At 43.8% G+C, this 26,724-nt stretch overlaps 1 protein-coding gene across 4 annotated transcripts in view; it reads right to left on the bottom strand.

Annotated features, from left to right (window-relative positions):
* The window catches only part of LOC127597644 (Fanconi anemia group A protein), an 82,150-nt gene that overhangs the window by 5,239 nt on the left and 50,187 nt on the right, over positions 1 to 26,724 (bottom strand). For 3 of the 4 annotated variants that reach the window (XM_052060804.1, XM_052060803.1, XM_052060806.1), the window contains 11 exons: positions 23,566 to 23,757; positions 23,348 to 23,421; positions 23,145 to 23,273; positions 9,072 to 9,144; positions 8,823 to 8,986; positions 8,632 to 8,737; positions 5,292 to 5,351; positions 5,106 to 5,210; positions 3,489 to 3,604; positions 3,241 to 3,397; positions 924 to 986 (listed from right to left, as the gene is read on the bottom strand). In XM_052060804.1, coding sequence (XP_051916764.1) covers positions 924 to 986; positions 3,241 to 3,397; positions 3,489 to 3,604; positions 5,106 to 5,210; positions 5,292 to 5,351; positions 8,632 to 8,737; positions 8,823 to 8,986; positions 9,072 to 9,144; positions 23,145 to 23,273; positions 23,348 to 23,421; positions 23,566 to 23,757 — 1,239 coding nt within the window. The remainder of the gene's footprint in view (positions 1 to 923; positions 987 to 3,240; positions 3,398 to 3,488; positions 3,605 to 5,105; positions 5,211 to 5,291; positions 5,352 to 8,631; positions 8,738 to 8,822; positions 8,987 to 9,071; positions 9,145 to 23,144; positions 23,274 to 23,347; positions 23,422 to 23,565; positions 23,758 to 26,724) is intronic. The other variant, XM_052060805.1, reaches the window with a different exon arrangement.

Raw genomic sequence — 26,724 nt, forward strand, 5'->3', positions numbered from 1 at the left:
AACGGAGACACTGCTTTGTTCAGAAGTTGGAAAGGCTATACTAATTAGATTTATAGCTCTTGACTTATTTCTTGTAATTTCTCTGCACTTGTAATCATAGGGATAGAAAATGTTTCCTTCATTTCATAGGGCCCTGGACTTGTTCTGAGAGAGTTTTTCATTAGACCCAGAACAGATTCAACAAAACTTTGGTTATGATCCTTCATGGTTGAAGAAGAAGGTGATTCGAGTGATTATTGGGGCCGGGCAATTGGTTGATGGCTGTTTGATGAGTCTTGGGATCGACATGGTAGAACGATGCAAGGTGTAAGTTGGACTCTAATATTGAAAGTGGTTCTTCGTCGTGTCTGTAAAATCTGTGACAGTCATTCAGGAACAATGCAGAGCCAAGTGGCGGTGGTGTTTGGTAGGGTGAGGAAGGAGTTAAATCCGGTGGTGGTGAGTAGGGGCGCAAATGACATGAACTCTTATCTATTTCGGAGGGAGGAAGGGTGAGTTTGTGTTTCACTTTGTGTTTGATTGACCTGGCTACCAGGCTCCTGCCTTCTCAGCTGCTCTGGATAATCTCGCCCGCTGCAATGGAACGAGTGACTTACACTGCTGAAGACATTGGAAGTCCGTCGTTTTGCCCTGTGTTTATTCAGCCATCCTCCGTCATATGTGAAAATGTGCAGATTTTCCCCCAAAATTGAAAAATTGTCAACAGGTCTGTGATTGGGTCAGGAAAAAATGAAATTTGCATGCTGGTGCTGTAGATAACCTGATGTGTCGTCAAGTTGAGTTCTTGCAGAGCGAAATGCCAACATTTTTCGGCAAACTGACAAAAAGAGCGATGGTAGGGCTGACTACACTTTTACATGCAGTGGGCTACTGACTTTGTGTTTCGGTGGAGTGTGTTTGCGGTTGAAACAAGTTTGACTCACCTGAGGATACAGGAGGGCTGACAGGTAATTGTTGACGCACAGGAAAAACAAGAACGTTAATACCTGAAAGAATAAGTCACAGGATTGCATTCATGAAAATATATAGTATGCTATCTTAATTTCTAACAGTTTCTCAATTTCTCTGAGCAATTGTAACGGCATGGGTTAACCGGAATTTGTTTTGTTGTCTTTTGCTACATTATAGGGAGCTGATCTGAAGGGAGAGATTGAGGGCTTTATCTTGGCTCAAAGGGAATTAGGTCATTTGCAGCTGTTCTGCTTCTGCTTACAAAAATGGTGGTTCATTCAAGCATCCTTGCATCAAAAGATTTTACGATGAATGTTGTGTTCTATGAACAAAAGAAAAGAAAACCAGAATAAAACTCAAGAGTGATAATACACCATCTGGAACTACCGTATTTTCACGACTATAAGGCGTCATTAAAAGTCTTACATTTTCTCCAAAATGGACAGGACGCCTTATGATGCGGAGCGTCTTGTGTATGCGCTGAGTTCCAAAACCTGACTGACAGCCGGCACGCTGTATATATAGAGAAAAGGTGGAAGTGACTATGGACAGGCATGCGGCAAAGAAGTCGGACAATCAGTGAAGGGTGGGCGTGTTATGTACATATATGGAGAGAGAGAGAGAAAAGGCAGATGTGAGTGAGGACAGGCATGCGGCGAAGAAGTCCGCCAATGAGTGAAGGGTGGGCGTGTAAGTGGACGCTAAAGGGACGCCCCAAGCAGGTACCAACACCTGTATAGAGTGTGACTATATGCATTGTTGCAAAACAACTTCGGTTTTGGTTTCTAAGAACCCCCGAAAATAAATTCTACAAAGAGGCAAGCCTACGAAGCTCAGTTCAAACTTCAAGCCATCGGATATTGCAAGATGGCGCGGTCGGAGCCGGCCAGCGGCGGCCGTCGACCCGCCGCGCGCGGCGACCCGAAGGGCGAGCCTCGGACAATACCCGCCGTCGAACCCGAGCGTCGCGGGGGGCAAAAACTAGACGGCCGAATACCCGCATAGTGCGCGGGTTTAGCTTTACAAAGCTCAGTTCAAACTTCAAGCCATCGGTTATGCTTTTGGCATGCGTGCCCATCTCACAGGAGCGGTGAAAAACCAAGTCAAACAAATGAACTCTGAGCTTGCCGTTATTCCCGGAGGCTTGACTAAAGAACTCCAACCGCTGGACATCGACATCAACCGGGCGTTCAAAGTAAAGCTGCGAACGGCATGGGAACAATGGATGATCGATGGCAAACACAACTTTACAAAGAGTGAGAGGCAGCGCCGGGCGAGTTACGCCACAATTTGCGAATGGATTGTGGCTGCTTGGACGAATGTGTTCAGCTTGCACCGTTGTTCGAGTTTTTGGCAAAGCCGGCATCATTTCTGTGGAGCCACATGGCAATGAGAGTGACTCTGACAACAAGAGGGAACGCGGCGTTTTTGATGGATTACCGGTACTTGCACAATGGTTCAATTCTGATACAGAGGATGAGGACTTTGATGGATTTCTGGGTGATGATTGATCGAAAAACGTGAGTACATTGTACGATGGCTAAATAAAATACAACGGAACTCAGTTTTGCTTCCGTTGCCTTTTTAAAAACGTGTTTTTAGCTTGTATTTGTATGTCATGGCATGCTACCGTATGCTTCAAGCTAACGTGTTTTTAGCGTGCACGCATGCATGCCGTATGTTTAAGCTGGCGTATGTTTTACCACTTTAAAACTGCGGCCAATAATACAGTGTGCTTTGTCTATGTGTAAAATACAGACATAGCACCCATTAATGAGACCGCGCCCAGCCATACGGTGCGGCGAATGGTCGTGAAAATACGGTAATCAGGTCTAGTCATTGCTCATTATATTACACGTGTCAGGCCTCATCTTACAGAAGGCTGACATGTTTCGATGCCATCTTTTTGCACCCGATTTGGGTCAGCGAATTCCCAATAAAGGGTTATATTGTTGATGTAGACATTTCAAAATGTTCGACCAAGTATAGTCAAAGTATAGTCCAAGTAATGAACGAGTCAGGGAAAAATGTCAACCAAAGACCACAAGGGAGCTTTCATCAGATTTTGCATTTAGTAAGGGTTGATTCCATTCAGATTGGAGGATCCCAGAAACACAAATCAGGAAAGGAGAGAGAGCTGAGGAGAGCATGTACTGTTCAGTGAAAAGGGGAAGTAATCAACCTCTGTATGACTCACTTAGACGAATGTATTGTACATGTCTAACATACACGCCAGAAACATTATTTTTTCTGTTTTTTTTTTTTTTTTTTTTTAGTCCAACTTTTTACCTCTCTGTGTTTAATGTCCCTCTCTGGTTGCCACGCAGTCAGAGCATCGCTGACACATTGCTTGCCTTCAGCTCGGCCTTGTAAGCTTACATACAAGCTGGAGGCTAACAAGAGTGCTGGAGCCGAGGGGAGATGTAGCAACTGACCCCTCATTAAACTGCAGACGAGATCAGATCAAAATGATCAGAAACAAGAACTACAAAATAACATACTTGAGACTTTCAGAGCATTTTGAGAGCTATTCCTACCCGCAGGCCCAGTTTTGACTGTTTACGATGAGCTGCAGTTGTTTTGGTGGAGTCTCCCCATCTCGCAGACGAGACCATAATGACAGCAGCACTTCCGACAGTTGCTCCCACCAGTACTACAACCGAAAAAAAAACAGTACACAAATAACTGGCTGAAACTCACTCCAGAATGGGTAAGAAAGTTAAACAGAAACAGAGGAGAATAAATATCAAGGGAAAAGTAGCATCTGTACCTAGAGAAAGTAAGAAAGATGCTTGGGGATTAGGTGAAAAGGGGGAAGTTCCAGTGTGTGAGGACCACACTCCTGAAGGGCTCATCGCCTAACTGTTGTAGGGGTATAGGGATCCATCCAATACGTGGATTTATTGAGTTAAATTCCTCCGATCCAACAACATCAATTTGCCTTCAGCAATTTGTCTTTCAGATACAATATATCTATTTACATTTTTTTTCAATTGTATATATCCAGTATATATAATTGATTGTGTCAAGACTCGCAAATAATAGGTTTTATGCACGGGCTTTATATGGAGATGTATGTGTTTTATTTCCAAGAAGCACACATTTAATTCCTTTTACTGAGCATTACTTTTATGTACCAGATTCTCTGTTACATCTCACTACAATGTGTCACTCTTGACGCAGGTGATGGCGCGCTTATCGGTCACATGATAGTTTACGGCTAAAGTGAAACCCAGGAGCTAGCAAAATGAGTAACAAATAAATACATGTTTTGGTTTTTTTTTTACGTCTTTGGGAAGGGGGAAAGGCCCAACCAGGAGACAGAGGAGGAGCCTACGACTTAAAAAAAAGGCTACATTTAATAGACAGTATCAGGAGTCCTACTTAAAATACAGATTGATCTCAACGGGAGATTCTCACGCACCAAGCCCACTCTGCATAATATGCGGCGATGGTGAGTCGTATTTTTCATGCACTTTGTATTTGCGGTCTATCATATTTTTAAGGCAGGTTTAAACTTGACCATAGCGACCAGAGAATGTTGCAGCCAGTTAGGACGTTCCTTGTGCCGTGATTCATGTTTATTATTATAGTTCTAATACTACCGTTTTCGTACAGGTAATATCATATTATTTTGTTGTATTTATCCGGCCTTTAATTGCCGGTCCCTGAAAATATTGTCTGACATTAAACCGGTCCGTGGGACAAAAAAGGTTGGGGACCGCTGCTCTAAGGCAAAGGAGCAAAAGGATGACCCCTGTAAATGTGCAAAAGTGGGCCAAAATTTAACTTTCAAAAATGTATAGCTCATTTCCTGTTCATTATAGACCATGGCTGTAATGGACTTTTTTGTATGGAGGCCTACACGTGCCTGTCAAACATGGCAGGATTATTCATTCAGTGGAATGTTCTGTTGTGTATGTAGGAAAAGTTTTAGATCTTTGAGTCCAGCTTACGAAAAATGGGAGCAAAAATAAACGTGCTTTCTGTTCAGTGTTATGTCTATGGACAGTATAAATGCATATATGAATACGAATATTCATATAATATTTTAAGATTATTTAAAGGTAATCTGAGAGGAAATTTTTCAACGGTCTAGTCTGAAGGAGGCAACATTAGAAAATGAGTTCAGTGTTTTTAAAGATGGCACCTACCACTGTTGAGACCAGCAGCAGAGGGCACTGATTAGTGATCTGACACCAAGCCTTGTTGAATTCTTCTGCCACAAGACTGCAGCGTGAAGTAACACATAAAACACTCTGGAGAGGAAACACAATAGCTTTAACAGCACATAGGTATGTTCTGAGAATATTGTTTTTTTTGGAGTATTTAGTTCTCACTCTCAGGAAGTGTGATGTCAGCTGAAGGGACAAAAAGCCGCTAGGTGAACATACACTTCTCTGAAACATCAAAAGAGAAGTCAAAAAATATACAAATCACATACATCATTAATGTGTACACATTATCAAGTACAGTGATCCCACGCTATATTGCACTTCATTTATCGTGGCTTGAGTACATCGCATTTTTTTTCAAAAATTCCTGGGGCAACGTCAATCAATGACAGCACAAGTGGATTTATCCCGTGTGCAACTTGCAGCCCCGCCCAGCACCTTCCCTTGTGTTTCGTTATGCGGTTGACTATCTGATTGTTCGCCTGCCTCTCTCTGGCATACTCTCTCTTCTGTTGAGTTTGCTATGTGCGTGGCGGGAAAATAGAGAGGGGGGAGAGAGAGTGAGAAAGAGAGAGCGAGGATCGCTGGCCAGGAGCTACACTGTCAGAGCATAAAGTGAGAGTAACACAAGTCTGTTCGCCTTTGTCAGAAGGCAGTGCTGATGAATGTTAATTACTGTCCAAGTTTTTTATAATTAAAGATTTAGTGAAGTATAGTTTGAATACTGTTTAAATATTTTAGAGATGCTGGTACCCACATACCCTTACACAAATATTCCTAGGGGGGAGCAAACCCTCCTTCACGGTTGTTCACTTATCCCGGCAGGGCCCCGGGCCCCATTAACGGCGATAAGTGAGGGATCACTGTATTAACCCTTAGATGCATGAGTGACTGGCCCCTACACTCTTCCATAGGTGGGTGAAAAATGACCCATAATACAAACAATGCTTTTTTAAATGACATTTTTGTCATTTTAGTTAAGAATAATCACTTCTATAAAATTTTGTAATATATTTAGGACCATACAGGAATGATTTCATGTTTGAAATATCTTTATTTTTAATTTTTTAACATTTTTGAAAAATAAAAATTACCCAGAATAGCAATAGAAAAATGTGAACATCCATTTTGTGTGTGTGTGTGTGTGTGTGTGCGTGTGTGTCTGTCTGTCTGTTTTGCCTTTCTGTCAGTGATCATTGCACACAGGTACATTGCATTTCCCGCACCTATTGCTGACTTTGCGATCTTTGTTACTTGGGCAGATCTGACATCTTTTTCACTTTGGTTGGCCCTATGTATTTCTTTCCTGTGTCTTAGTGGTGGCTTTTGTCACCCCGCACCTTTTCATTGCTTCAATAAACAGGATTTGCATTTGGGTGCAGCTTTCCAGTCGACTCATCATGTGTGGTGTGACAAGCTCCTTTGACAGATCTTTGAGGAACAGCCGTCGTGCATTGGTGATGCCACTCTTGAAATCTGGGTGCTGAGCCATGAAAAAGGTGTAGGCATTTAGGGTGCCGATGTCAATTATGTTGTACCATTGCACCCTGGGCCACCTCTGTGTTTGTCGCTTGCACGGGTAGTTGCCAACCATCTGGTCATTGGTGTCTACACCTCCATTTGTCTTGTAAAATTTGATCACTTCTGTTTTTTTCTCTTTGCTATGTTCATCCACTGCTTTGTCGTCGTGCATCGTGCTCAGGAGCACAACAGATTTTCCTTTCTTTCTGACGTAGCTGACCATGGTAAGGCTGTCATTGAATCCAAACTCTGTGCTGTAAACCTCCCTGGTCTTGGAAAGCTTCATCAGAGTAGGGATGTCTGGCTTGTTCTGACATAGAGTCCCCACAATAGTGAGCTCCTTCTCCAGGAGATGCTGCGCGAGTGGCACACTGGTGAAAAAGTTATCCATGGTGATGTTGCGACCGGTGTTTCTAAATCTACCACACAGCTGCTGGACAATATTTTCTCCCAGATTCTTCTGAACGTCTTCCCCTGGTTGTCTCCCCGTGTAAACTATACCATCTATTGCATAGGGGATGCGTGCATCACAAACCCATAAGATCTTTAGGCCATACTTGGCAAGCTTGCTTGGCATGTACTGTAGAAACTTGCACCTTCCCCTGAATGGCACAAGCTGTTCATCGACAGTGACACAATCACTGGGGATGAATTGCTGTCTGCAGTTGACCAGGAACAGGTACCATACATAGCGAAAGACTGCCATATGATCTGTTTCCAGGCGGAAGGCCAATTTGTAGATAAATCAGTCATGAACGACACACAAACAATTTTATATGAAGATAATACTTAGACGTATCAGCTCTTACAGTGTAAAATAATTTTCCTGAGGGGTTCATTTCTGATAGTATAGTCTGCCCAGTCCGCAGTCAATGTATTGCTGACAGCCAAAGTCGATTCGAATCAGTGGTTCCCATTGGACTCCATAGAAAATGTACACGGGTCGCTTTTGACCCATTTATGGAAACTTTGGGTAGCAATACAAAAATTGAAATTTCTTAAAATGTATAAAATGTAAGTTAAAATTGTGAATGACATTATATAAAAAACATGTTTTTTGAGGAATACCCGGAATATGAAATTATAATAAATTTTCAGTACGAAGATATTTCAAGAAAAAAACCTCACCGGGTCATTTTTGACCCACATATGCATCTAAGGGTTAAGGGTACAGTACATTTAGACCATGATGCAATGTCTATACCAGTGGTCACCAACATGGTGCCCGCGGGCACCAGGTAGCCCGTGAAGACCACTTGAGTAGCCCGCCAGTGCCTGGACATTGTGATTTGCTAGTAGAAATTATGATTTAAAAATGCAAACATTGGCAGTACTGTGAGACATTTCGAAACACGATCAAAGTCTGACAATTTAAATCATCAAGTATTAAAAATAACACATCCTCATATTATTGAAGGTATTTTGGACAAATATGTTATTTCAGACGTGTATCAATTTGGTAGCCCTTCACACAATCGGTACACATGAAGTTGCTCTCACCCTCAAAAATGTTGGTGACACCTGGTCTATACTGACTAATTCACATTGTAGCAAAGTGTCATTTCTTTCTTATGTTCCCTTGAAAAAACATTTCAAAAAACATTTAACCTGATATGAGGAGCATACTCACTTTAGTGAGATATTGTAGCTAAATTATCAATATGATGCATTGCAGGTGTTGCTCCGAAGGCCACACATAAATGCACATGACTGCACTTGCAGTACCGGCAATTCAAATAAAACTGAAAAAAATCAATCTTTTCTCATTACTATTAATAAAAGCCAAAATAATGTTGAAAATTGATATATGTTGTGCTCTTGAAGACCCTTACAAAACAAACTTTTAGGTGATCTAAATAAAACTGTTCTGTGCACAAACGTCTCTGTGGTGGATGGATGACTATGAAACTTGTGGATCCCTGAGTTACCCCAGTATGTCATAAATAGTTGTTTGGATGTTATCAGACGTTACACTAAAGCACACCTGATGATTGTTGACATGTTGTATCAGCTTTTTACAGTCAAGAAACATCCTGTCTCCTTCAGCCTTTACTTTAACAAATGACACCGATGGGAGAGCCAGCATTATTCTGTGACACACAGACACACATCAAGGTTTCCAAAGGTGACAAACTTGAGGGTTGCGCGAAACTGCATAGTGAGTTTGTTGCGTACCTGTTCCATATATTCAGTGTATGTTCACAGCTGAGACGTGCTGAATCTGAGCTCAATGAACTAGAGAACCTCGGAGACACCAACTCAAACAGCCAATCACATTTATCGGTTCTGCTAGGATGACTGCCCGAAAGGTTGGTCAACTCTATCTCATAGATCACCTCCTGTATTGTGCATACAAAAACACACAAACATTGAACCGTTGTACTTTTTGACTGCGGTGTTATGAGTGTTGAGTGATAACCATACCTGTAATATACAGAGAATGTCTGGAAAACAGGTTCCTTTCTGTGAGAGTCTGTGATCTCCCTGACACGGTTCACTGTAAACACAATTTTGTATTCATTGGTGATGGGGCAATAATTGGTTCGGTATGCTCTACACAGGACAATACACTGTCATGGACCTTGGTTTTTCGGTTTTGTAATTCACTTGGTATTGTGTGTGCGTGTGCACGTGTGTGTGCATGCGTACGTGTGCCAATTGGGCGTTCACCTGCTTACAGATTCAATGTGCAGCTCGCAGACATGGTAAAACGACTAGCATGCGGAGAGGATTTGATGTGCATTTACATTTTGAAAGACAAAACAAATACATTTGGTTTCACTGTTGAATAGTACAAAGAACGAGCAAAAAGTGTTGATATTTAATTACCTCCAAGCGTTGCATGAAACGTCCTGTAATTTAACAATAACACAATATGACAACACTTCTCTGGTGTTTCCACACTTGTTTGCTGGGAATGCTTTTGATTCGGTGGTGCTGGACAGACCTTGGGCGCTTGTGTTTTTTGCGCCTGTAATGGGCAGCATTTTTCATAACCCCGTTTTGTTCAGTGGAGATGTCGGCACTAATGGACAGTCGCCGTTGGTGTGGCTGGATGGATGGCTGCTGAAGTTGAGGAAGAGGAGAGAGGAGCGTCGGTGCAGAGCGTATTTGGAACCGAGAGTGGCCGCTTGGAATTGAAATGGATTTCCATGGGACAGGAAAAGTGAACCAATCTCTTTTTTTCGTCAATGGATACTAGAGCTTCTTGTTGACTTTGAAACTTAGCTTGTAGCCGAGGTGTGCACATTTTGAGCATGACGTCTCTGATCCACTGGTTAAAGGACACTTTGATTCTGTCCTCTTTCATCTCAAACAACAAAGCGTGTGACGGAAAAGTGGTTAGGACTGCACGACTGTCCATGTTTTATGTTATGTGTTGTGTTTATTATTTTACTTTATGTTACCTGTTTTGTTAATCGCTTTGATACAGCTGCCACTGTTGTAAATGTGCTATATAAATCAGCATGTATTGTATATTTTAATGCTCTCGTCAACATGGAATCATGAATCAGTTTTCTATGTGCAAAATGCAAATATTTACTGAAATAATTTCAATTTTCAATTTTACATGAACGTTTTTCACATGGAGCAGTTATTCACACAATCTCTCACACAATATTACTGTCCATCAACAACAGTGAAAAAATATTTTGTCACACAACAGTTGCTTTAACAGCTCTTTTTATGGAATCAAAACAGAGCAATATAACATTATAAAGTGCACATTTAAGGTAAACTCGTACTCAGCCTATAGTGGATTTAAGCCATAGATGCATACTTTGTTTTTCTCAAGTTTGCTTTGAACACAGCAGTCAGGCTATGTTGATTCTGTTGGTCCTTCTTGTGCGGAAGTCTCTCTACGGTTTTGTTTTGACATCATTTCGGATGACTACACTTTGTTCGATGACAACACTGGAGACGTTTTATTTTCAGTGCGGTTGCTAGGTCGCTGGTGTATTAAGATATTTTGTGATGTTTTCTTTAATCAATGTATTGCTTCTCAGTGAAAAAACTGCTTTGAGATGATTACATGACTTGGTGACTTGCTTGCCTAAGCAATTCCAGAGATGGAATTGCTGCTTTGACGACTTGGTCACGACTTGGGATGACCGAGGGCTGAACCTGCAGGACAAGTCAAGAAGCTAGATCTATACAACTTGACGGTATCCTACTGAATATCACTTGTAATCAGCCGATAGTGATGTGCGACCTCGACATCCTTGAAGTGATCAAGGGAAGCATGGTGACAGTCACCGCCCTGGACATGTCATGTAAACTGAATGCCACGGTGTTCTTTCATGATGGGGACTGGTACTACGATGAAAAAACCGAATGCGACCCTAATCATCAGGGATCAAACTGGACAATAGTGGCGGATGAAGACTTCATCATCGGAGACAGCGAACCTATTGGGCACAATACCCGTGGGTATCCGGTGAGAGTGATTCCTCGAAAGCTACCGCCGACCATAACTTTGACACACTTGTCCCCCGTTTTGGATACCTGCACAACCTTGCACAGGCAACAATCGAAACGAGAGTATTTTGGACAATCCACTTTCCCCCGATTCCGAAGTGTGGACGAAAGAAAAGAGCGTGGTATGACACCTTGTTAGGGGGAACGGGGACTGTATTGGGATTTGCAAATGCGGCTGATAACGAAGTGATTAGAACAATGTTGTCCAACACCGGGGAACACTCTGCTAGAGCATTACATCAAGTGGGGGTTTGGCTTCCCACTTCCTTGGTGGGGCAAAAAGAAAACGTGGAATTATGGAAACCAGTGTTTAATTGGGAAATTAATTTATGGGGAGAAGCACAGAATGTGCTATGGAATTTGACTAAACAAGGTAATTGGACGGTATGCAGCATTCAAACCCTACATGCTGCAGCACAAAAAGAATCTTTTTTGAGAGTGTTAACTTCAGGGAATTTTCGAGAGTGGCGTAAGGTGTGGAATATATCTGATTTTTTATGGTTGAAATTACATCCAGAATACACCAAATATGACCGAACTAAGTGTACAGGGTATTGGACCCAGTATAAAGTGGCCACGATGAAAACGGTGTGTAAATACCAAGTTTTACCCGTCATAACACGGGATAGCTACTGGTTTCTCCATATGGATGGAGACTGGTTTGAACCAAAAACGAACATGACCTTTAAATCAAATTTGTGCGACATGACAGATCAAGGGATGGCTTGTAGACTGCAACATGCGTATTCGAACCCGTGTTTAACCGACTCAGAGGCCGTACTTTGCGACTGGACAAGGGAGCCAATCAGAGAGATGATGTGGCAGGTTAGACCGCACACTCTCTGTGTGGCTACAACTCGAAATAACTCGCAGGTACCTTCGGTTCCTTTTGTAGGATGCCTTGGTAACGTACACATATGGCACTGGGGTAACATGACGTATCGTTTGACCAATTACACGGAGTCCCGTAGATTAACTACGGTGCAGTGGGAAGTGCTTCACTCCCCCTGGAAAGTGTCTCTGGAACGTTTCAAATGCGCATTGGAAAGTTCTACGGACATACAAAACCTCATTAAGTCACATACGTCTAACATCTCCAGTCTCATGGTGTCGACCATGGTGGTAAAGGGGAAAGTAGTGCATGCTGCTAAAATGGTACAGCAGGCTTCGGCTCATCATTGGTGGGATATTTTTTCGGGAATGTCTTAAACCGCGCGTACCGTTTTTGTGCCGCCCTTGATCATTGCGCTAATTGCTATATGCGTGCTAACACTGTGTAATGTAGGATCTTGTTTTTATGTACGAAGAATTCGGAAAGAACTTAATCAGAAAATAAAACAAGTATCATATTATTGAATGAAAATGAAAATCACAATGTTATTAGAGATGGTTTGGAGAGAAGTGCTAAGAATGACTTGGCCCGAAGAACTAATTGATAGTTTTTATTGTTATATAAATTGATTAAGGTAAACGCCAAGAGTGGAATGGTATATTAAGATATTTTGTGATGTTTTCTTTAATCAATGTATTGCTTCTCATTGAAAAAACTGCTTTGAGATGATTACATGACTTGGTGACTTGCTTGCCTAAGCAATTCCAGAGATGGACTCTGGAGCCTGCTTTGACGACTTCATAGTCTGCTTTGTTTGAACTGTCAAAACTTGATTGAGATCAATGCCACTTGATTACACAACAAACAGTGTGGTGTAGGGAGGGATGAGAATGGCCACTCACCTCTGCCGATGCACACACTTTAGAGGATAAAAGGAGGGGAGCGATGCTCCTCAGCAGAGTCCGCTATGAGTTTTCCGTACAAACGCCTAGCTCGTATTGAAGCTCACTCTGCTGAGGGTGTTGGCTCTCCACCCTACTGGCACACGGTAAGAGTTCTTTAGCTTCATACAACCTGTTTGAACTGTGTTATCATTTCTGTGTGGGACCAATAAAGCGCCTATTGTTGGTAGCCAGAAGTGTCTTGTCGTTATTTCTGAGTGCCTATCTCCGACGATCCTTTATAAAACTTGATATTCATTCAAATTGAGTATCAGAAGTGTTTCAAAACAGTCGCTACCACTGCACCGCTCAACTCTTGACGTGCCTCAGCACACCGTCGCTGTCTGACGAACACAGAGAAGCTCCACCCCCATTATTTATATGGACACGAAACACTGTAACCTTCCACACAAAATAGTTCCAAACAAGTAACAGTGGGATACATCAAACTCAACAGAATGCCTGCTCTTTATTCACCAGAGGCTCATCAACCTACCGGTAGTCTCTTATTTCTCTCCCGAAACAGTGTCTTTTCCCGCTTGGTGTACCTTGGCCTTCTCCGCTACGTACAATTTCTGTTCATAGCTTGGAATGGAGCCTCTCGCTGGCAATCCGTAGTGGAATCGTTCGATGGAATGGGAATGATTTCAGCTTGAGTCTGGCTGTGGACAATGTTGACAGGCTTGCATGCAATAGCCATACATTTCGCTATGGCTTCAGCAAATTTGTTCTTAGTCGTGTTATCCATTTTCTTTGCTTTGAAATGATCCATAGCTGTCTGTTTGAGACGAGGGTGCAGAGTTCTCACGTCAGCTGTGTGCTTGGCCATTAAGTGGTATTTCATACTTGACGTGCTATGATGATAGCTCAGTTTACGACTGCTAAACATACAGGTCACTTTGGTCTTGTCAGTGGAACAATCTGGCAACTTTTTTAAAGTAAAGTTTCCATTCATAAACTCTTTAAGTATCCGTTTTCGGTGTCTCATGCTGCCGTGGCTGGCAAAACAAATGTGCGTAGACCTGTGCAGCGCGCTTGTTGTTTTGTTTGTGGTTTATTGATAGAGTGACATAAAATGCGCTGTGACTTGTGCCGTGTTAATCTCACGAAAAAAAATTTAATCCCGTTAAAATTCATTTAAATTAATGCCAATAAAAACGCACTAAACTGACAGCTCTAATGTGTGTATATATATATATATATATATATATATATATATATATATATATATATATATATATATAGCGGCTGGATAGCTCAGTTGGTAAGGCATCGGTTTGGCTGAATGAAAGCTGGGCAACCTAGAAACCGATTACAACGGCTATGTGAAGTACCATCTGAAAGTCTCATAGAAAGTGTGAATGCAGCACTGAGGGCGATCCCTACCGTAACGATCACAGAAACCAATGAGCTGATATACGCTTCAGCATCGGTGATCCTGGAGACTCTGGGCTATAAAAGCAACCATGAAAGCCATGAGATACGTTACCCACCATGGAAAAGACGGTTGGAGGCTAAGATCAAGACGGCCCGGAAAGATGTGAGTAAATTGACGGAGGCCCAGAGAGGTGTGATGAAAAAGCCGATACCCGAGAGGTACATCCAGATGACCATACCTGAAGCACTCGAAACTGCCAAACAAAGGCTCCACGCCTTGTCCAGTCGCCTAAAGCGGTACACGAAAGAGAATGAGGCCAGACGAATAAACAGGCTGTTCACAACACAACCTGTGAAAGTGTACGCTCAGTGGCAGGGTCCTAACAACAGAGCTGACCCACCAAGACTGGAAACTGAAAGGTACTGGAAAGGCATATGGGAGAAGGAGGTTGCACATAACAGCAGTGCATAATGGCTGGTGACCCTGAGAGAGGAGCACAGCAACCTCCCTGACCAGAACCCAGTTACCATTACAGTGGCAGACATACAGGAAAGAGTCTCAGATATGAAGAACTGGACAGCACCAGGCCCAGACATGGTCCACACCTACTGGCTAAAGAAACTCACAGCACTCCATGAGCGCCTAGCAGTACAAATGAACGAGCTGCTGAGGGATGGGACTCACCCAGAATGACTAACCGAAGGGTGAACGATCCTGATCATGAAGGATGCCTCGAAGGGTGCAGCCCCATCCAACTATCGGCCAATAACCTGTCTCTCCACAACATGGAAGCTCATGTCAGGCATCATTGCGGCTAAGATAAGTGGACACATGGATCAATACATGAACGAAGCACAGAAGGGCATTGGTAGAGATACCAGAGGAGCAAAACATCAGCTCCTGGTTGACAGAACAGTCGCACAAGACTGCAGGTCCCGACGTACCAACCTGTGCACAGCTTGGATTGATTACGAGAAAGCCTATGACTCGATGCCACATACATGGATCACTGAATGCTTGGAGTTGTATAAGGTGAACAGGACCCTAAGAGTCTTCGTTGCGAACTCGATGAGGATGTGGAAAACCACACTTGAAGCCAATGGCAAGACACTTACCCAAGTGTCCATCAAATGTGGCATATACCAAGGTGATGCACTCTCCCCACTGCTGTTCTGCATAGGACTGAACCCCCTAAGCCAAGTAATCACCAAGACAGGCTATGGATATCGCCTCAGAAATGGAGCTACAATCAGTCACCTCCTCTACATGGATGACATAAAGCTGTATGCTAAGAGCGAAAGGGACATAGACTCCCTGATCCACACAACCAGGATCTACAGCAGCAACATCGGGATGTCATTCAGGCTTGAGAAATGTAGTCGGATGGTGACTAAGAGAGGAAAGGTAGTCCGCACTGAAGGAACAATAGCAGACATTGAGGACAGCTACAAGTACCTTGGTATACCACAAGCCAATGGCAACCTCGAACTGGCAACAAGGAAAGCGGCTACGGCCAAATACCTCCAGCGAGTGAGGCAAGTCCTAAGAAGCCAGCTCAATGGCAAGAATAAGACCCGGGTAATAAACAGCTATGCCCTGCCAGTGATCAGATACCCTGCAGGAATAATAAGGTGGCCAAAGGAAGAGATTCAGACCACGGACGTTAACACCCGAAAGCTCCTAACCATGCATGGAGGGTTCATCCCAAATCCAGCACCCTGAGACTGTACGCAAGCCGAAAGGAAGGAGGCCGTGGACTAGTGAGTGTGAGAGCCACTGTCCAGGATGAAACATCCAAGCTCCATGAATACATCAAGGAGAAGGCTCCAACGGGTGACGTACTCAGAGAATGTCTCAGACAATGGGGAACAGAAGATGAGGCGCTGGAAGAGGGACCATCATGGGAGGACAAGCCCCTACACGGGATGTACCACCGGACCATAACTGAAGTGGCCAAGCTCAAGAAGTCCTATCAGTGGCTAGAGAGGGCTGGCCTGAAGGACAGCACAGAGGCACTCATCCTGGCTGCTCAGGAGCGGGCCTTGAGCACCAGAGCCATCGAGGCCCAGATATACCACACCAGACAAGACCCAAGGTGTAGGTTGTGCAAAGAGGCACCTGAGACGATCCAACACGTAACTGCAGGGTGTAAGATGCCAGCAGGGAAAGCCTACATGGAACGCCATAACCAGGTGGCTGGCATAGTCTACCGAAACATTTGTGCGGAGTATGGACTGGAAACCCCAAGCTCAAAATGGGAAACACCTCCGAAGGTGGTGGAGAATGACAGAGCGAAGATCCTGTGGGACTTCCAGATCCAGACTGACAAGATGGTAATGGCGAACCAACCAGATATCGTGATCATAGATAAAGGGCAAAGGAAAGCCATTGTAGTGGATGTAGCTGTCCCAAGTGATGGAAACATCAGAAAGAAGGAACACGAGAAACTCGAGAAATACCAAGGGCTCAGAGGTAAAGGTAAAGGTGACAGTCGTGCCTGTGGTGGTCGGAGCACTCGGGGCAGTGACCCCCAAACTAGATGAGTGGTTGCAACAACATCGGACATCTCAGTCCAGAAATGTGCAGTGCTGGGAACAGCAAGGATACTGCGCAGAACCCTCAAGCTTCCTGGCCTCTGGTAGAGGACCCGAGCTGAATGAGGGACGGACACCACCCGAGGGGTGAGATGAGGAATTTTTTTTTTTATATATCCTGGAAGTCTCATCAGGCAGCTCATCAGCTAGTTCCTGCGGAAGGCTGGTAAGGTGGCCCTTCGGCCCACAAAAGTGTTGTTGCTTGGTTCAACTTTTTGGAGATGTTTAGCTCTACTAAATAACTAACAATTTTATTGCAATGCTTGTGGGTAGACAACATTTTTTCGCTAACATGCCCGCGCGAGCGTAGTGAGCCACTGCCTGAGCGGCGCAGTGACGGCGAGCAGTGGAAGGCTGGTAAGGTGGTGGTTCGCCGCCCGGAGGGCGGCTCATCAGCTAGTTCCTGCGGAAGGCTGGTAAGGTGGGCCGAAATTTTGGAGATGGTTAGCTCTACTAAATAACTAACAATTTTATTGCAATGCTTGTGGGTAGACAACATTTTTTCGCTAAGATGCCCGCGCGAGCGTAGTGAGCCACTGCATGAGCGGCGCAGTGGCGGCGCGCAGCGGCGCGGTGAAGTAGGTACGTTTTGAAAAGGGACAGACGGAAGGACAGACCGCGTGCGGGACAACGCGCAATATATACATTATATATTATATATTATATATATATATATAATAGGAATTTCTGTATATACTGTATTTTGTATATATAAAAATCCTCGTCTCACCCCTCGGGTGGTGTCCGTCCCCTCATCCCTCCTCTACCAGAGGCCAGGAAGCTTGAGGGTTCTGCGCAGTATCCTTGCTGTTCCCAGCACTGCGCTTTTCTGACTGAGATGTCCGATGTTGTTCCCAGGATCTGTTGCAACCATTCATCTAGTTTGGGGGTCACTGCTCTGACCACCACAGGCACGACTGTCACCTTTACGTTCCAGGCTCTCTCCAGCTCCTCTCTGAGCCCTTGGAATTTCTTGAGTTTCTCATGTTCCTTCTTTCTGATGTTTCCAACACTTGGGACCGCTACAACGGCTTTCGTTTGCCTTTTATGGAATCCAAGATGGCCGCTTGTGCGCCAGTGTGTTCGGCGACGCTCCTGCCATTTCGGGTTTTTTTACTTTTCGCAATGCTTGTTACCTCCCTAACAGCGTCTCGGTTGGTTTATGATCGCCGATCGTTGTTATTGATTCAACAACACGTCGGAGATTCGGCCGCGTTTTGGCAAGACGGTGGTGGAAAGACGCTACCTCCGTTCTTGGCTAACCTGCCGGCTGATCTCTTCCGCGTTCGCTCGCTCCCTTCACGAAAGCGCAGAAAGCGCCGAAAGCGCCGCCGCCGCCGCGGCAAACGCAGTGGTCAGCTCGTGAAATTGAAACGGGATCTGAGACACACTTCGATCGCTCCGGCGTGGTGTGCCCTCGACCCCGTCGCCTCGTGCTTGCTAACAGTCGTTGGCTCTCCCATCGTGCCACGGCATTTCTACCCTGCGCGCCTTTCTCGGGGAGGAATTCAGCGAAACCTTTTGAGGGAATTCCCCCGGGCTCGGCGATTGACAGAGGGAAGCCCTCCCATTGCTACTTCCACAAGGATCGCGTTGTTAAACGCCCGGTCGCTGACGAACAAGACCCATATTCTGAGGGAGTATTTTCTTTCCAATGACTTGGATTTTTTGTGTCTGACGGAGACTTGGGCAGGTACCGGTGAGTACAAAGCTTTGATTGAATTGTTACCACCTGACTGTGATTTCCTCGATACCCCGAGGACATCAGGACGTGGTGGAGGTACGGTAAGCATTTTTAAGAACAATTTCAAATGTAAACGGTGCACATTCACCACATCTGCCAACAGCTTTGAAGCAACCTTCTTTGAAGTTGGTCGTGTTTTCCCGGTGCTTTGTGCTGTCATTTACCGTCCTCCTAAATACAACAAAGACTTTTTAAGCGACTTTTCAAGCTTTCTTGCGGAAATCAGGCTGAGATATGATCGTATTCTCCTAATGGGGGATTTTAATATCCATGTATGTTGTCCGGAAAAAACGCTAGCAAAAGACTTCTTAAGACTTATCGACTCTTTTAATTTTGTGCAGTATGTGACCAGCCCGACACACGAACAAGGACATATTTTAGACCTTGTCCTTGCTCATGGTATAACGGTGTCAAATCTGGAAGTCCTTGAAAATGGAATTTCTGATCACATGGCAGTTTTATTTGACGTAGTCTTATCGCATGCTGCTGTGAAATCTGGCGCTCCTAGTTGTAAACGCCGAATTTTTAACCCTCGCACTGCTAGTCGTTTCTCTGATGCCTTTAATAACCTTTGCGTACCCTCGTCTAACACAGAGGAACTCACCTCTTGGTTCGACTCGTCATGCCGGGCCATCCTGGATTTGGTGGCTCCTTCAAAAATTGTGCTGCCAAAGCCTAAACCCGAGCCATGGTTTAACGACATTACCCGTGCAGCTAGGCAGGAGTGTCGCAAAGCTGAACGCAAGTGGAAAAGAGACAAATTGCATGTCTCTTCTCAAAGTTGGAAAGACAGCTGGCGTATCTACCAGCTCACAGTAAAAGAGGCCAAAATAAAATATCTGTCGGACCTTATTCTAGCCAACCGTCACAACCCTCGTGCACTATTTAAAACGATAGATTCTGTACTCAAACCCCCTCTGCCTACTTGCTCGGATTCTTCAGCCGAGATGTGCAACAGATTCCTTCAGTTCTTTATTGATAAGGTCTCTACAGCTAGGATTCCGGTCCCAAATACCGCATCTGACCCCTCTGTCCATGTTCCATGTTCAGCTGTCCTAAATTCTTTTGATACTGTGTCCTTGGCGCTTTTGGAGGATGTAGTTCGCCAGACGAAGCCATCTGGCTCCCCTTGCGACTCTCTTCCCCCACGCTTCTTTCAGGAGGTTCTCCCGAGTGTTGGTGCATCGGTCTTGGATATCATCAACAGCAGCCTTTCTTCTGGTGTAGTTCCCCAAAAGTTTAAACATGCTGTGGTCCAACCCTTGATCAAGAAACCTGGTCTTGATCCAGATGAGCTGTCAAGTTACAGACCCATTTCCAAACTGCCTTTCATTTCCAAAATTCTGGAAAAAGTGGTGCACATGCAGTTGAAACTTTTCTTGGATGAACGTTCAATGCAAAGATGCAGAAAAAGAAGAGACGCGTGTTGTTGATGCTGGACAATGCACCCTGTCACCCAGCTGCTTCGGAATTCTCTAATGTCACGCTGCAGTTTTTACCAGCGAACACTACATCAGTGTTGCAAACCACTAGATCTGGGCATCATCCAGAACATGAAGTGCCACTATCGTACGTCTCTCCTTCGTGCTGTACTGTGCCAAATTAAAAAGGGCTCTGCATCAGAAATGTCAAAGGGCATCAACGTTTTAGATGCATGCCATTGGATTCACACTGCAGTTCAGAATGTGAAGGCACACACCATAAAGCGTTGCTTTGAAAAAGCTGGTGTTATTTCAGAAGAGGGCAGCATCTGCAGTGACACTCCCGACAAAGGTGACAGTCTCACACAGCTTGGTGAGCTCTTGCAAGACACAGTGGACCATCTGCATCTGGAGAGCTCCTTATCCCTCAACGAGTACACCACAGTAGATGAAGAGGCACCAGCTATTGAAGATCTCCAACAGGGATGGGAGAAAGACTTAGTAGAGGAGTATAAAACAACCAAAACTTCAGCCACCAGAGGAGAAACCGTGCAGTCAGACGATGAGGAGCCAGATGAGCCATGTCCAGCAGAACCGTTGATCAAAAGCTACACGGAAGCAATGAAATGGGCCGGGGAATTGAAGCAGTTTGCTATTGCCAACAGTCTAGACTCCATCCTTTGCAACATTATGTCTGTAGAGTCTGGACTGCAAGAGGCTGCTTTGAAACACAATAGCAAGAAACGACAATCTACTTTGGATAGTTACTTCCTCTAAGAACCATAGTTTGTAGCTGTAGTTTTTTTTTCTCTTGCCTTATACATACTGTACATAGACTTTTCAAATGCTTAAATTTCTTTTGTGTACAATAAAGTTGCATGTACATTCCATCATTTATTACTCATTGTGTGTACATGACGCTACAGTATATTGTTGCATGTGAGCCACATTACTTCTGCATTATCATTACTGCATGCCACTTCAGAAATCAGACCACCCCGAAAATAAGACCACCTTGAGCAGTAACATAGGTGGTCTTATTTCTGAGGTTGCACTGTAGATAGATAGATAGATAGATAGATAGATAGATAGATAGATAGATAGATAGATAGATAGATAGATAGATAGATAGATAGATAGATAGATAGATAGATAGATAGATAGATAGATAGATAGATATATCTATATATATAGAGAGAGAGATAGACACACTCACACACACACACACACGTTGGTTGATTGATTGATTGTAGGGTCTGTTCTAAAAATAGCTCACCAGTGACAGGACATTTGGACTTTCTCGGATTGTTGAAGAAGTCATTTTAAATGTAAACACTGGGAGAGATTTACAAAAGTTACATTTTGTATATGATATTTCTGCTTCCTATTATTGTGATAAGTCATGAACATGATCAATGTTTTTACATTAATTATTAATAATAATTAGAGCTGTCAGTTTAGTGCGTTTTTATTGGCATTAATTTAAATGAATTTTAACGGGATTAAATTTTTTCTCGCAAGATTAACGCGGCACACGTCACAAGCGGATGTTACGTTGCTCTATAAATACACCAGAAACAAAACAACAAGCGCGCTGCAGAAGTCCACGCCCATGTCTGTTTTGCCAGCCACGGCAGCGCCAGACACCGAAAACGGATACTTAAAGAGTTTATGAATGGAAAGTTTACCTTTAAAAAGTTCCCATATTGCTCCACTGACAAGACCAAAGTTATCTGTTCTTCTCTCTCTCTCTGTATCATACAGGTATACGATGTATGCCACTGACGCGATTGTTACTTGTTTGGAACTATTTTGTGTGGAAGGTTACAGTGTTCTGTGTCCATATAAATAGAGCGGGTGGAGCTTCTCTGTGTTCGTCTGACAGTGACAGTGCGCTACAGTGGTAGCGACCTAGCGAAAGTAAAATGTCTCCAGTGTTGTCATCGAACCAAGTGTAGTCATTCGAAATGAGGTCTACACAAAACCGTAGAGAGACTTCCGCTCAAGAAAGACCAATACAATCAACATAGCCTGACTGTGTTAGGGGGAGTGTAACGCCCATTTTCAGAATGCCCCTGCAGCACGGGGGAAGTGCGTGTGCTTGTTTGTACGGCCGGCAGTTTCCAATACAGCGGCACATAATGAACACTGTTGTCCGGTGTCTCGTTATCCTTCAACAAACATACAGAAACAGACTGCTGTGTTGAAAGCAAACTTGAGAAAAATGAAGTATGCAACCATGGTTTAAATCCACTATAGGCTGAGTACTTGTGTACCGTAGATGTGCACTTTATAATGTAATATTGCTCTGTTTTGATGTCATAAAAAAAGCTGTTGTGTGACAAAATATTTTTTTCACCGTTATTGATGGACAGTAATATTGTGTGAGAGATTATGTGTGAATAACTGCACCAAGTGAAAACTGTTCATGTAAAATTGAAAATGAAAATTGTTATGACCAAATGTAATTCAGTAAATATTTGCATTTGGCATATAGAAAACTGATTCATGATTCCATGTTGAGAGCATTAAAATGGGGAAAAAAATAGGACAAAAATGTAAAAGGAAATTCAGAAAAGATAAAAAATGTGTGAGTAATGACGATTAATTTTTTAGTTCATTTGAGTTAATTATGACAGTTGCATTTTTAATTAGATTAAATATTTTAATCATTTGACAGCTATAATAATAATACAACACACAATAATAATAAAACATTCTTAAAGGTATTTTGGTTAGTAGGTAGTTTATATCAAACTGGAAGCCCTGAGCATTAATCAGTACCCAATAAGTAGCTCTTAGCTTCAAAAGGTTGGTGACCCCTTAGTTTCAAAAAGGTCGGTGACCCCTGGACTCGAGTGTATCTCACCCCTCTCCAAGCAATTTGTATAGGCATAGAGCTTTAAGTGATCCTGTACCACAACATATGCCACCATTTTATGAATCTTCTCATGCTTCCTACTAAGCTTGTGGTGAACTGCACAATTAAGAGTGTTTTTTCCCCCACAAAATGTGTATGTACACTTTTAGCCAAAATCAGTTTGGCACGCTGGTTTTCTGACACATTACAACTTATATTTTATGTGACAAGCAAACATGTGCAACAACCTTTGCTGCTGGTCCATGATTGCAGTGATGAGATGAGAGCATAGACTCTTCATGCTTCCACCGCAGCCGCCCTGTTTCTCTGGACGGGTCAGGTAGAGGTGCAGACAGACCCACTGATGATATTCCAGCCTAATGCACAGATGCAGAAATGCCATTATCCAGTCCTTTGGTTGTATGCAATGTGTATCAGCCATTTGTCTTACCGTTCAGAGTCAGAAAATGTGTCTTTAGTTCTGTCAACTTGGAGTTCATTTGCCAGCCATTCTGAGAAAAATAACTACACAAGGGAAGGGATTGGCTTTGTATTATAAATCCACATCAAGGAAAACAGATCAAAAGTATGAAGACATAACTAGATGAACCAAATGTTGATAGATTTGTCAAAAAAAGGAGAACACCATTTAGCATGCATGCACTCGACCTGATATTGTGGCTCGTGTTGTAGCCTACTGAAAGCAGGATGTCTCCACAGATACAAAGCTGTCTTTTTCCAGCGAGTGGTGGTGTCTTTTTCATTACACAACAGCCCAATGCAGTTCACCTCCTGATCTCCTTTACCATAAGAAACAGGTCTTCTGGCTTCAGGCAACAGCCTTGGGATGAGATATTGAAGCTAAAATGGGTATAAATGTAAAGTTGGTGTCAAGACAATGCTGTTGGGACAGAAAGAAAACAGTAAGTTTTGAGCCAAAACAATTTGAAGTAGAACATATTGAATCAAATTGGACACTTGGATGTATGCACATATATGTATATACATATACCAATACAATGTATAGGTATATGTATAGGTGTGTGTATATAGATGGATGGATGGATGGATGGATGGATGGATGGATGGATGGATGGATAGATGGATAGATGGATAGATAGATATTAGAGCTGTCAGTTTAGCGCGTTTTTATTGGCATTAATTTAAATGAATTTTAACAGGATTAAATTTTTTCTCGCGAGATTAACGCGGCACACGTCATAGCGGATGTTACGTTGCTCTATAAGTAAACCAGAAACAAAACAACAAGTGCGCTGCATATGTCCAAGCACGTTTGTTTTGCCAGCCACGGCAGTGCGAGACACCGAAAACTGATACTAACAGAGTTTATGAATGGAAAGTTTACTTTTAAAAAGTTGCCAGATTGATCCACTGACAATACCAAAGTTACTTGTATCATACGATGTATGCCACTGACGCGATTGTTTCTTGTTTGGAAATATTTTGTGTGGAAGGTTACAGCGTTCCGTGTCCATATAAATAGAGCGGGTGGAGCTTCTTTGTGTTAGTCTGACAGTGACGGTTAAGTTCAGCGGTGCAGTGGTAGCGACCTAGCAAAAATAAAACGTCTTCAGTGTTGTCATCGAACCAAGTGTAGTCATCCGAAATGATGTCTACACAAAACCGTAGAGAGACTTCCGCGCAAGAAGGAGCAACAGAATCAACATAGCCTGACTGCTGTGTTCAAAGCAAACTTGAGAAAAACGAAGGATGCAACCATGGCTTAAATCCACTGTAGGATGAGTACTAGTTTACCTTAGTACTTTGTTATATTGCTCTGTTTTGATTCCATAAAAAGAGATGCTAAAACAGCTGTTGTGTGACAAAATATTTTTTTCACTGTTGTTGATGGACAGTAATATTGTGTGAGAGATTATGCGTCAATAACTGGTCCAAGTGAAAAATGTTCATGAAAAATTGAAAATCGAACTGGTTATTTCAGTTAATATTTGCATTTTGCACATAGAAAACCGATTCATGATTCCATGTTGATGAGAGCATTAAAATTGGAAAAAATAGGACAAAAAAATATAAAAGAAAATTCAGAAACAATAAAAAAATGTGTGAGTAATCACGATTAACTTTTTATGAATTTGAGTTAATTATGACAGTTACATTTTTAATTAGATTAACTATTTTAATCGTTTAACAGCTCTAATATATTCATTCATCCATCTTCCGTACCGCTTGATCCTCACTAGGGTCGCGGGGGGTGCTGGAGCCCATCCCAGCCGTCTCCGGGCAGTAGGCGGGGGACACCCTGAATCGGTCGCCAGCCAATCGCAGGGCACACATAGACGAACAACCATCCACGCTCACACTCACACCTAGGGACAATTTAGAGTGTTCAATCAGCCTGCCGTGCATATTTTTGGAATGTGGGAGGAGACCGGAGCACCCGGAGGAAACCCACGCAGGCCCGGGGAGAACATGCAAACTCCACACAGGGAGGCCGGACCTGGAATCAAACCCGGTACCTCTGCACTGTGAAGCCGACGTGCTAACCACTGGACTACCTGGCCGCCCGCTCTAATATATACCGGTATATATATATATATATATCCTCCTTGTGGGTCCTGGCCTTGCCGTGGCAAGGAGGCTTGTGTGTTCCAATGATCCGGAGAGCGTTACCGTCTGGAGCTTGCTCCAGGTAGGGTCTCCCTTGGCGGGCCGGTCTTCGGGGAGGTTCCAGACTAACAAGGTCCCAACGGTGTGTCGGTACGCCGCTGAGATGGCAGCCCCATCATCCGACTATCCTGCAGAGGGCCAACAACCCACTCAGGAGAAATTGTTACGAAACCGACCAGAAGAAACCAGACTGCCCAAACCGAGACAAGACACAGGAACGCCCCCGACCAACGAGTACGGATTGACCTACGCCTGAAGACGCGCATTGGCACATGGAACGTCCGAACGCTTCTTCGGGTTGGAGCTCCTTTACTGCTGTCCTTGGAGCTCTCCCGCTACAAAATCACCATGGCGGGTCTTTGTGAATCAAGATGGCAAGGCAGCGGCGAAATTACAGCAGGAGAACACAGCTTCATATGGAGTGGCCCAGAAATCCGGACGGGCCTCCATGGAGTTGCGCTGGCCATGTCCAAACATACACGGCAATCACTTATCAGCTGGATCCCAATTAACGATCGACTCCTGTCTGCACGGTTCCTCCACAGACATGGCAAGATGACAGTCATCGTTGCTTATGCCCCCACAGAACTCGCCGATGATACAGTGAAGGACACCTTCTTCGACCAACTCCATAGGTCGTTAGCCAAACCCCACCACATGACTTCGTCATCATCCTCACGGACGCCAATGCAACCTTCTCTTCTTCCTCCAGAGAAGGACCATCTCACCAAACCCCCACACAACCCATTGGCACCACCTTTGTCGATAACACCACAAATGATAACGGCAAACGTCTGCTTCTCCTCTGCCATTCAAATAACCTCTGTATCACCGACACATGGTTCCCCCGCAAGCAGATCCATCACTGGACCTGGTATAGCCCTGATGGAAGAACCCGGAAGGCGATAGACCATATCATCATCTCCCGCCGCTGGCGATCCTCTGTCACCAACTGCAGGGTCTTCAGAGGTGCACAGTTGGGCAACACTGACCACCGCCTGTTGGTTGCCCAGCTAAGACTTAAAATACGACCAGACCCATCTATCAGGCCACAGCCACGCTTAATGTCTTCCAGACTCTGCGACCCCACCACTGCCTCCGCCTATCGCCGCTCCATCACCAACGCCTTCACCGCTCTGGCCGTTGATGACATCGCAGACTGGGAGACTTTCAAATTAA

The sequence above is a fragment of the Hippocampus zosterae genome, chromosome 3, assembly GCF_025434085.1.
Source record: "Hippocampus zosterae strain Florida chromosome 3, ASM2543408v3, whole genome shotgun sequence".
NCBI classification, from domain to species: domain Eukaryota; kingdom Metazoa; phylum Chordata; class Actinopteri; order Syngnathiformes; family Syngnathidae; genus Hippocampus; species Hippocampus zosterae.